This window comes from Balaenoptera ricei, chromosome 9 (genome assembly GCF_028023285.1).
Source record: "Balaenoptera ricei isolate mBalRic1 chromosome 9, mBalRic1.hap2, whole genome shotgun sequence".
Classification (NCBI taxonomy): domain Eukaryota; kingdom Metazoa; phylum Chordata; class Mammalia; order Artiodactyla; family Balaenopteridae; genus Balaenoptera; species Balaenoptera ricei.
The window spans coordinates 74,236,483-74,249,748 of NC_082647.1; the positions used below are offsets into that span (position 1 = coordinate 74,236,483).

The 13,266-nt window shown below is 36.7% G+C and overlaps 1 protein-coding gene across 2 annotated transcripts in view; it reads left to right on the forward strand.

The window, feature by feature from the left end:
- ITGB8 (integrin subunit beta 8) overlaps positions 1-13,266 on the forward strand; it is a 95,393-nt gene that overhangs the window by 60,700 nt on the left and 21,427 nt on the right. For both annotated transcript variants that reach the window (XM_059933972.1, XM_059933971.1), the window contains exon 7: positions 5,707-5,802. In XM_059933972.1, coding sequence (XP_059789955.1) covers positions 5,707-5,802 — 96 coding nt within the window. The remainder of the gene's footprint in view (positions 1-5,706; positions 5,803-13,266) is intronic.

Genomic DNA, 13,266 nt, shown 5'->3' on the forward strand with positions numbered 1-13,266 from the left:
TCTCTTCAACAAGTGGTGCTGGGAAAACTGGACAGCTACACCCAAAGGAATAAAATTAGAACATTTTTTTCCACACCATATACAAAAATAAACTCAAAATGGATTAAAGACCTAAATGTAAGACCAGAAACCACAAAAATCCTAGAAGAAAACATAGGCAGTATGGTCTTTGACAAAGATCTTAGCACTATGTTTTTGGACCTGTCTCTTCAGGCAAGGGAAACAAAAGCAAAAATAAACAAATGGGGCCTAATCAAACTTAAAAGCTTTTACACAGCAAAGGAAACCATCAACAAAATGAAAATGCAACCTACTGAACATGAGAAGATATTTGCAAATGATATGTCCAATAAGGGGGCAATATCCAAAATATATCAACAGCTAATACAACTCAATATCAAAAAACAAACACCCTGATTAAAAAAATGGGCAGAAGACCTGAATAGGCATTCTTCCAAAGAAGACATACAGATGGCCAACAGGCATGTGAAAAGATGTTCAACATCACTAATCATCAGGGAAATGCAAATCAAAACCACAATGAGATATCACCTCACACCAGTCAGAATGACCATCAAAAAGACCACAAACGATAAATGTCAGTGAGGAATGTAAAGAAAAGGGAACCCTCCAACTTGGAAAACAGTATGGAGGCTACTCAAAAAATTAAAAATAGAACTAACATACGATCCAGCAATTCCACTCCTGGGTATATATATATATATCTGAAGAAAAAGAAAACATTAATTCAAAAAGATCTATGTACACCAATGTTCACAGGAGCAATACGTACAATAGCCAAGATATGGAAGCAACGTAAGTGTCCATCAACAACTGAATAGATAAAGAAGTTTGTGGTATATATATACAATGGAATATTACTCAGCCATAATAAAGAATGAAATTTTGCCATATGCAACAACATGGATGGATATAGAGGGTATTATGCTTAGTAAAATGACTCAGACAGAGAAATACAAATACTGCATATTTTCACTTATATGTGGAATCTAAAAAATAAAAGAAATGAATGGATATAACAAAACAGAAACAGACTCACAGATACAGAGAACAAGCTAGTGGTTACCAGTAGGGAGAGGGATGGGGGAGGGGCATGTGAACAATAATGACTTTAATAATAACTTTAGAATAGACCTAATTTTAATGCTTCTCATGCTTGGAGAAAATTACCCAGGAAATTATTTCTGCAAACAATATTTATTTTTTCTTCTTTAAAATTGAAAGCAAAAGTTGCACACAGAATCACTTGAGCTAGGCTCGGAGTAGTCTCATATTGCTTTTATAGTGCCCCTGAAAATGAGAAAAAATATTGATTTTCTAAAGTGACTCAATAAAAACAAAAATTGATGAAATTACTTATGAAATAGAATGTTCCAAATAAATTATATGTTTGATTAAGTCATATATAAGCAGAAAACTTACTACCATTCTCATTGAAAAGCTTACAAAAATGGTTATTCCATGCCCCTCATTCAGTAACAAGGATATCAAGAATGCAACTGATACCATGTTTGGCAAGAGCCACAAATTCAAACACTTCAGGAGCCAGGTGCAAAAGGTAAATAAATGAAGCAAGTTAAAGCATATCCAAGTGCCCAGCATTTAGCCTTTAGTAATGGCCTCCAAATGTCTTTTATTGAAAGCTGTCTTTTATTAAGCAGCCCTGTGGTATTTGTCCCTTTACACTTAGGGAGCACCACCCAGCCTCCCAGTGAAGTGTAGATATTGCTATTACCTCCATTTTATAAATGAGAAAATGGAAGTACTAAAAGGATCAGGAACTTGTCTGTGGTCAAGTTCTGTGCCCTGCATAGTAGTGCCTAGGTAAATGACAAGCAGTGTGACATCAGGACATGAGCCTCTACTTACCATTAATATGGGCTTAATAATTAGAAAATGGTAAATGAAAGTCTTTACACATGTTAACCCATTTAATTCCCACCATAACCCTGAGAGGTAGATACTAGTATTTATACGTTTTACATATATAGAAACTGTATCACAGAAGGTTAAGACAGATGCCACTGTTACATGGCTAGTAATTGCAGAGCCAAGAGTTGAAGCGGCAGGTGGTCTGCTTCCAAGCCCCTGCTCTTGGTGTGGCTCTCAACCAGAACGATTTTGCCCTCCAGAGAACATTTCAATGTCCAGAGACATTTTGGTTGTTACAACTGGGGGAGGAGGGAGATACTGGCCTCTAATAGGTAGAGGCCAGGGATGTAGCCAAGTACCCCACAATGCACAGGACAACCTCAAACCCACAACACAAACTGTCCATAGTGCCACTAATGGGAAACATGGGTCTATGCGATTATGACTATGCAGCCATATAGATAGAAAAATAGGCCATTGGGAGAGATGGGGACTGACAACACATAATTTAAAGTCTTCATCTCTAAATAAATCTGTGCTATCACATTGTTTTCATGCTGTCTCTGTCCTCTAAAAAGTGAACTATAAAAAGTAATCCAGATAACTGAGTACTTTTATTTAACCAAGACATTGTTTTTTTCTTTTTTTGTATCTTATTATGATATTCAATGCTTCAAATTCTATATTATCTTATAAGAACTTTTTATAATGAAACTCACTTTTATGGAGAATCTTAAACACTTATTTTCTTGTCACTACACAGGCACATTATTAAAATTCATACATCTCTACATAGTTATTATCTCTTTAACCGAAACTGTCTCCATTGAATCTTTCTTACCTCCTCTTCCCTTCTGACATTTATAAGTTATTTCCCACAAATCACAGTGAAGGTGTTGGTGAAGAAGAAAAATGTGAATGGAATCCTTTTGCCCTTAATTACTTAGCAGCTGCCTTGGCACATTGCTTTCCCTTCTCCCTTCTGCCCCAGAAATGCTTGTTATCTCCATTAATTATTTTCATAGTTCAGAGAAACAATATGTAATGGGTTAGACAGAGGGGGAGTTAAAGCTGAGGAGCAGTGACGTCACCAGCACAGGACAGCTGGCCGAGAGGGAGTGTTCCCGCTAGTGAAATACAAGACATAAAAGATAAAATACTTAAAAGATACTATGCTTCATGGAGGAAAGGGGAAGGGGCTTCAACAATGGCCATTAATCCACAATTCTCCCATCAACAATGGTTTGTTTAAACATCTATTAAACATTTGTAGTTTTAACAATCTGCCTCAAGGTACTTGGAATTTTCTTTTAAAACATTTCTTTCTAGGGTTAAAAAATGTGTTCTTTTAAGCTTAAAAATCCAACTGAACTTCTTAATGATCTTCGGAGCAAACGAGAACTTTCTAGATTTAAATTTTGTGTACTTTTGGTCAATGTGACTTCCTGTTTTTGAAAAGGGGAAAGAGATTAAGAAGCCTCCAAAAGCTGCTTACATTTTGGACTGTTCTTTAATATTGATTTTATGTGAGTTAAGTGTAGGCTGGTTAAAAACATATGGATTAAATTTTCCTGAAAATATGAATGGTTTTAAAAATTAAGAAGGGGAAATGCTTGGCAAACTGTGATTATTTTTTGTCAAAGCAAAAATATTTGAAAAGTAGTTGTTGCCATTAAAAAAATATTCCCAATACAGTTAGATTTACCTTCTTTTACTTGTTCTCTTTTTTGTTGTTGTTCTCTTTAATTTACTAGCATTATGCAAATTGTCATAAGTCTGTTTTAAGAGTATGCATATTATTAGGAACAAGGAATAAAAATTTATCTGATAGAACTTATATTTTGGGGATTGTTCTTCTATTACTTTAAAATTATATTCTTAAGAATTGCTGTGGGTAGCATTTTTCTTATGCAAATCCATGTGGTAATACTTTTTATACCCCTTTGTAAATTGGAGTCATATCACATTTAACTGTAATTCAAGAAAATTTTGTTTCTACACAGCAATTATAGATTATATAGAAATAAAAGGATATTTGTTATGATTATTATCTTAGTCCATTCGGGCTCCTATACCAAAACATCATAAATTAGGTGGCTTATAAACAACAGAAATTTATTCCTCACAGTTTTTGAGGTTGGTAAGTCCAAGATCAAGTCACTAGAGGATTCGGGGTCTGGTGAGAGCCTACTTTTTGGTTCAAAGGCAACACCTCCTAGTTATAACCTCACATGGCAGAAGGCACAAGGGAACTTTCTCCACTGGCTCTCTTTTATAAGGGCACTAATCCCATTCAAGAGGGCTCTACCTTCAAGACCTAATCACATCCCAAAGGCCCACCTCCTAATATTACATCACCTTGGAGGTTAGGATTTCAATGTATGAATCTGGAAAGCGGGACATAGATATTCAAATCATACCAGTTACTCATGTTAGTGATGATAGTTTTAAGCACAAGGCTGTGTCTTATATCTTATCAAACTTATATATATAAGTTTAATAAGCAGGTCAAAGAACTTAGGCTATAAGTGAAACTAGTAAAATTAGCTCTTTCACTAAGTTCATATAGTTGCCAAAATCCAGAAATATTAACCAAGATGGTTTAAACAAAATTTTCCCTTAACAAAAGCACAGTTAGCATTGGAGGGTGAAAGGGGAAACAAAAACTACAGAGTAATTTGAACTTGAATCAGATGATACTAATTAGGCTCAGTCACATGATCCTTGGCTTACAGTACTAGGCACCAACAACAGGTGGGCACCACTGCAGGTGAAGTTTGACATCATTTCTCTAAAGGTATCTAGAGTTGTTATTTGAGATTGCTTTAATATCTAAAAGAGCATTTATAGAAAGAAAAATATCAAGTACTATGTCTTACTACATAACTTTATATAGCAAATTCCATAGTTGTCAGATTTCTCATATTTACTAAATTTTATTCCCTTTCTACTCATTCCCTGCTTTCTTTCTCACTACCGCAAAGGATGTCACAGTTAGAGCTACATAAGTTTTATAAATCAATGTAAGACAGATTTGTAATATAAATATATGTATACATAAATGACAAAAAAGTTAAGTATAATGATAATAAGTTGAAAGATCTGTAACCTACACCTTGTATAAGCTGTTGGAAAAAAAATTATAATAATTGCTATTAGTTTAGAGTATATGCAAGAAACTGCTCTAAATAATTCACATACTATTGTTATCTTTCTACTTTTGCCAGCAATCATGGAAGGCAGATACCATTCACATGTTGTAGAGGATAGACCTGAAATACAATTTTTATCATAAATTGACAATCCGGGATTTGAATACAGGGTTTTCTTCTTTTAAACAAACTTTGTTCTACACCATGTTATATATCAAATTTTTATATGTATGTAAATATGTATATATATACATGCATATATTTGCATTTTAACACTTGTTACTGAATTTCACCTCAGAATGTGATTGTCACTAATATGTCTCTGTTTCTGAATATTAAATAATCTTTCAATTATATTACTTGGAGTCCAATGTTAACCTAAAGAAGTGCTAAACACTCTTTGTACGTTGAATGCAACCCTCTTCATTTTTCTGCGTTTCTGGGGTTTTTATGGGGCCTTTGTCTTTAAAATATCCTTAATAATGTTGACGTTGACCTTATTTTTTAAAAGAATTTAAATGCCTCTGGTAAAATGATAATCCTTCCCAACACAATACATTTTTATGTTAATCATACAGTTTTCCTCATAACAGATGTTTGGAAGTGTGTGGAATTGAACTACTAAATTTCACTCCCTTCTTTATTTCATTTTCTGTTACAGGAACATCCCTCACTAGGCCAACTTTCAGAAAAGTTAATAGACAACAACATTAATGTCATATTTGCAGTTCAAGGAAAACAGTTTCACTGGTATAAGGTATGTTAACTCCCAAAATATAAAAATTAAAATGTTTGCATCTATAGTTAAAATTAGAATACTTCTTAGAACCCCAGGTAAGGATTCTGGAGTTATTATACTCTGTACAATCTAAATTTAATACTGTATTAACTAACATAGCCCAGGTGTCCGTTCCTCTGGTGAGATGGGGCAGGAGATGCTCTCCTCAGCTCCTCGCCTGGGTGGGCAAGTCAGGCTCCAGGGCTGGCAGAAATCCTCGTGTGAGGGTCCCACTGAGTTCCCCGGTCAGAGTACTGCAGCTGAGCGGAGCGGCTGCTTGGGACAACTGCTCAGGTGCTGCAGAAAGCCTTCTTGGAATCTGACATGTTATCACTCTGGGACCATTGTCCAGCTGCTCCTGACTTGGTCACGTGAAGGCTCAGACAGTCCCAGTCTCTGAACTGAAGAGAACCAAAACTATTAGCGTATCTCTCACCACCATGAATGCAAGGTATTTCAATTAAGAGTATCAGGAGGACATCTATAAATCCCAGACTGGCATGTGCAAGTTCTGAGTAATGGTGGAATAACCCAATGTATCTGGGTGACCTTTGGAGACAGCTGAGACAGAGCTAAAACAGGGCAGTGGCTGACACCCAACTCATAGCCCATGTTCTCCAGCCGTGTGGCTGCCAGGGTCTTGGGGCTCCGGCCAGCTGTAAGGCCTGAGCCTCTGAGGTGGGAGCACTGAATTTAGGACATTGGTCTACCAGAGACCTCCCTGGCCCACGTAATATCAATCAGCGAGAGCTCCCCAAGAGATCTCCATCTCAAAGCTAAGACCCAGCTCCACTCAATGACCTGCAAGCTCCAGTGCTGGACACCCCATGCCAAACAACTAGCAAGGCAGGAACACAAACCTAGCCATCAGCAGAGAGGCTGCCTAAAATCATAATAAGTTCACAAACACCCCAAAACACACCACCGGACGCGGTCCTGCCAGAAAGACAAGATCCAGCCTCATCCACCAGAACACAGGCGCTAGTCCCCTCCAGCAGGAAGCCTACACAACCCACTGAACCAACCTTACCCACTGTGGGCAGACGCCAAAAACAACAGGAACTACGAACCTGCAGCCTGCGAAAAGGAGACCCAAAACACAGTAAGTTAAGCAAAATAAGACAGAGAAATACACAGCATATGAAGGAGCAAGGTAAAAACCCACCAGACCAAACAAATGGAGAGGAAATAGGCAGTCTACCTGAAAAAGAATTCAGAGTAATGATAGTAAAGATGATCCAAGATCTTGGAAATAGAATGGAGAAAATACAAGAAACGTTTAGCAAGGACCTAGAAGAACTAAAGACCAAACAAACAAGGATGAACAACACAATAAATGAAATTTAAAATTCTCCAGAAGGAAACAATAGCAGAAAAACTGAGGCAGAAGAACAGATAACTGACCTGGAAGGTAAAATAGTGGAAATAACTACCACAGAGCAGAATAAAGAAAAAAGAATGAAAACAATTCAGGACAGTCTCAGAGACCTCTGGGACAACATTAAATGCACCAACATTCAAATTATAGGGGCCCCAGAAGAAAAAGAGAAAAAGAAAGGGATTGAGAAAATATTTGAAGAGATTATAGTTGAAAACTTCTCTAAAATGGGAAAGGAAATAGCCAATCAAGTCCAGGAAGCACAGAGAGCCCCATACAGGATAAATCCAAGGAAAAACACGCCAAGACAAATATTAATCAAACTATCAAAAACTAAATACAAGGAAAAATTATTAAGAGCAGCAAGGGAAGAACAACAAATAACCCACAAGGGAATCCCCATAAGGTTAACAGCTGATCTTTCAGCAGAAACTCTGCAAGCCAACAGGAAGTGGCAGGACATATTTAAAGTGATGAAAGGGGAAAACCTACAACCAAGATTACTCTAACCACCAAGGATCTCATTCAGATTCGACAGAGAAATTAAAACCTTTACAGACAAGCAAAAGCTAAGAGAAACCACCAAACCAGCTTTACAACAAATGCTAAAGGAACTTCTCTAGGCAGGAAACACTAGAGAAGGAAAAGACCTACAATAACAAACCCAAAACAACTAAGAAAATAGTGATAGGAACATACATATCGATAATTACCTTAAATGTAAATGGGTTAAATGCTCCAACCAAAAGACACAGACTGGTTGAATGGATACAAAAACAAGACTCGTATATATACTGTCTACAAGAGACCCACTTCAGACCTAGGGACACATACAGACTGAAAGTGAGGGGATAGAAAAAGATATTCCATGCAAATGGAAATCAAAAGAAAGATGCAGTAGCAATTCTCATATCAGACAAAATAGACTTGAAAATAAAGACTACTACAAGAGACAAAGAAGGACAGTACATAATGACCAAGAGATCAATCCAAGAAGAAGATATAACAATTGAAAATATTTATGCACCCAACATAGGAGCACCTCAAAACATAAGGCAAATGCTAACAGCCATAAAAGGGGAAATTGACAGTAACACAATCATAGTAGTGGACTTTAACACCCCAGTTTCACCAATGGACAGAACATCCAAAATGAAAATAAATAGGGAAACACAAGCTTTAAATGATACATTAAACAAGATGGACTTAATTGATATTTATAGGACATTCCATCCAAAAACAACAGGATACACTTTCTTCTCAACTGCTTATGGAACATTCTCCAGGATAGATCATACTTGGGTCACAAATCAAGCCGTGGCAAATTTAAGAAAATTGAAATTCTATCAAGTATCTTTTGAAACCACAACGCTATGAGACTAGATATAAATTACAGGAAAAAATCTGTAAAAAATACAAACACATGGAGGCTAAACAATACACTACTAAATAACCAAGAGATCACTGAAGGAATCAACGAGGAAATCAAAAACTACCTAGAAAAAAATGACAATGAAAACACGACGACCCAAAACCTTTGGGATGCAGCAAAAGCAGTTCTAAGAGGGAAGTTTATAGCAATACAATCCTACCTCAAGAAACAAGAAACATTTCAAATAAACAACCTAACCTTACACCTAAAGCAAATAGAGAAAGAAGAAGAAGAACAACAACAACAAAAAACCCAAAGTAAGCAGAAGGAAAGAAATCATAAAGATCAGATCAGAAATAAATGAAAAAGATATGAAGGAAATGATAGCAAAGATCAATAAAAATAAAAGCTGGTTCTTTGAGAAGATAAACAATATTGATAAACCATTAGCCAGACTCATCAAGAAAAAAAGGGAGAAGACTCAAATCAATAGAATTAGAAATGAAAAAGGAGAAGTAACAACTGACACTGCAGAAATACAAAGGATCATGAGAGATTACTACAAGCAACTCTATGCCAATAAAATGGACAACCTGGAAGAAATGGACAAATTCTTAGAAAAGCACAATCTTCCGAGACTGAACCAGGAAGAAATAGAAAATATAAACAGACCAATCACAAGCACTGAAACTGAGACTGTGATTAAAAATCTTCCAACAAACAAAAGCCCAGGACTAGATGGCTTCACAGGCGAATTCCATCAAACATTTAGAGAACAGCTAACAGCTATCCTTCTCAAACTCTTCCAAAACAGAGCAGAGGGAGGAACACTCCCAAACTCATTCTACAAGGTCACCATCACCCTGATACCAAAACCAGACAAAGATGTCACAAAGAAAGAAAACTACAGGCCAATATCACTAATGAAAATAGATGCAAAAATCCTCAACAAAATACTAGCAAACAGAATCCAAAAGCACATTAAAAGGATCATACACCACGATCAAGTGGAGTTTACCCCAGGAATGCAAGGATTCTTCAGTATATGCAAATCAATCAATGTGATAAACCATATTAACAAATTGAAGGAGAAAAACAGTATGATCATCTCAATAGATGCAGAAAAAGCTTTCGACAAAATTCAACACCCACTTATGATAAAAACCCTCCAGAAAGTAGGCATAGAGGGTACTTACCTCAACATAATAAAGGCCATATATGACAAACCCACAGCCAACATCGTTCTCAATGGTGAAAAACTGAAACCATCTCCTCTAAGATCAGGAACAAGACACGGTTGTCCACTCTCACTACTATTATTCCACATAGTTTTGGAAGTTTTAGCCACAGCAATCAGAGAAGAAAAAGAAATAAAAGGAATCCAAATTGGAAAAGAAGAAGTAAAACTGTCACTGTTTGCAGATGACATGATACTATACATAGAGAATCCTAAAGATGCTACCAGAAAACCACTAGAGTTAAACAATGAATTTGGTAAAGTAGCAGGATACAAAATTAATGCACAGAAATCTCTTGCATTCTTATACACTAATGATGGAAAATCTGAAAGAGAATTTAAGGAAATACTCCCATTTACCGTTGCAACAAAAAAAATAAGATACTTAGGATTAAACCTACCTAAGGAGACAAAACACCTTAATGCAGAAAACTATAAGACACTGATGAAAGAAATTAAAGATGATACAAACAGATGGAGAGATATACCATGTTCTTGGATTCGAAGAATCAACATTGTGAAAACAACTATACTACCCAAAGCAATCTACAGATTCAATGCAATCCCTATCAAAGTACCAATGGCATTTTTCACAGAACTAGAACAAAAAATTTCACAATTTGTATGGAAACACAAAAGACCCCAAATAGATGAATAGCCAAAGCAATCTTGCGAAAGAAAAACGGAGCTCGAGGAATCAGGCTCCCTGACTTCAGACTATACTACAAAGCTACAGTAATCAGGACAGTATGGTACTGGCACAAAAACAGAAATATAGATCAATGGAACAGGATAGAAAGCCCAGAGATAAACCCACGCACATATGGTCATCTTATCTTTGATAAAGGAGGCAAGGATATACAATGGAGAAAAGACAGCCTCTTCAATAAGTGGTGCTGGGAAAACTGGACAGCTACATGTAAAAGAAGGAAATTAGAACACTGCCTAACACCATACACAAAAATAAACTCAAAGTGGATTAAAGACCCAAATATAAGGCCAGACACTATCAAACTCTTAGAGGAAAACATAGGCAGAGCACTCTGTCACATAAATCACAGCAAGATCCTTTTTGACCCACCTCCTAGAGAAAGGGAAATAAAAACAAAAATAAACAAATCGGACCTAATGAAACTTAAAAGCTTTTGCATAGCAAAGGAAACCAGAAAGAAGAGGAAAAGACAACCCTCAGAATGGGCAAAAATATTTGCAAATGAAGCAACTGACAAAGGATTAATCTCCAAAATATACAAGCAGCTCATGCAGCTCAATATCAAAAGAACAAAACAAGCCAATCCAAAAATGGGCCGAAAGCCTAAATAGACATTTCTCCAAAGAAGATATACAGATTGCCAACAAACACATGAAAGGATGCTCAACATTACTAATCATTAGAGAAATGCAAGTCAAAACTACAATGAGGTATCACCTCATACTGGTCAGAATGGCCATTATCAAAAAATCTACAAACAATAAATGCTGGAGAGGGTGTGGAGAAAAGGGAACCCTCTTGCACTGTTGGTGGGAATGTAAATTGATACAGTTACTATGGAGAACAGTATGGAGGTTCCTTAAAAAGCTAAAAATAGAACTACCATACGACCCAGCAATTCCACTACTGGGCATATGCCCTGAGAAAACCATAATTCAAAAAGAGTCATGTACCACAATGTTCATTGCAGCTCTATTTACAGTAGCCAGGACATGGAAGCAACCTAAGTGTCCATTGACAGTTGAATGGATAAAGAAGATGTGGCACATATATTCAATGGAATATTACTCAGCCATAAAAAGAAATGAAATTTAGTTACTTGTAGTGAGGTGGATGGATCTAGAGTCTTTCATACAAAGTGAAGTAAGTCAGAAAGAGAAAAACAAATACTGTATGCTAACACATATGTATGGAATCTAAAGAAAAAAAAAATGGTTCTGAAGAACCTAGGGGCAGGACAGGAATAAAGACACAGACGTGGAAAGTGGACTTGAGGACACAGGGAGAGGGAGGGGTGGGCTGGGATGAGGTGAGAGAGTGGCATGGACATATAGACACTACCAAATGTAGAATGGATGGCTGGTGGGAAGCAGCTGTATAGCACAGGGAGATCAGCTCGGTGCTTTGTGACCACCTAGAGGGGTGGGATAGGGAGGCTGGGAAGGGGACGCAAGAGGGAGAGGATATGGGGATATATGTATACATATGGCTGGTTCACTTTGTTATACAGCAGAAGGTAACACACCATTGTAGAGCAATTATACTCCAATAAAGATGTTGAAATAAAAAAAAAAAGTAATGTATACTACACAGGGTCTTAAGTTAGCATTTAAGTATAAATAAGTATAAATTCTATGTTTGTAACACCTAGAACCAAGTGTGGGCACTGATACTTGGTGTTGTACTGACTGTGACAATAATGGAGGAGACTTTTATCAGGTGAAAAGTAGTTCACACTCCAAGTATACCACTCAGGTCCAGAGTTCTGCGTTTTCTAGTCCATGGGCATACCTTTATAATAGATTAGGTTGGGGAATATCAGCATATTTTACAATAGCACCAACGTACCTAGATTTGGTCTAGGTCATTTAGTAAAGGAAAAAGAGGAGCCATGGAAGTGGCTGACCCAGTCAAAGCCTTCCTACATAAGAACAATGTTGTTTTTGTCCAGAATCTTTTGGGCCACGTAAGTCCTACAAGCCCAAAAGACATGTGGCACTGATGTCACTCTGGCAGCACCCCATGGGATTCCCCCTGTCACCCCCAAACCTATAACTTCTGTGATCCTGCTATAGCTTTCTTTTCACAGTCTTTTAGGTTATTTTTTCCAGAAAACTCTTTTTTTCATTTCTACAATATTGTGATACCCTAATTGTCATTACACATATCTGTTCACTGGGTCTTCTTCATCTCCTTTGCTGTCTTTGCTTCTTCCTTCTACTCCCAATGTCCTTTACTTACTTTTTAATACTTCAGAGAAACTACATTTTCTTTTGGCTTCAACAAATACTTGAACCCATTTTCATTTGCCACAAAGCTGGTGTTCCCTTCAACAATTTCCCTAATACCTGACTACCACGTTTATCATCTGAAAGTGCTACTTAAATTATACTATTTCTTCTCTTAGAAATCTATAGTGAAAATATAAATCCCTGTTTTCCCAAACTTATATACCATGGAACCCCCTTTTTAAGCAAACAACCATTAATATCCACAGAAGTAGGGCTCTGACCCAAATTAAATGCCCGAATCACTTTATTAACAGTAGTAACTGCTTCCACTTATTGAGCACTTACTATTGTCAGGCACTGAGTTTATTAACATTAACTCATTTAATACTCTTAAAACTCATAACAATGAGGGCAATATTACTAGTATGCCCATTTTAAAGATGAAGGAAATGCATTTAGGGAGGTTATATACTTCCCCAAACTTTCCTAACAGCCTAAATCCTGTGTTCTTAA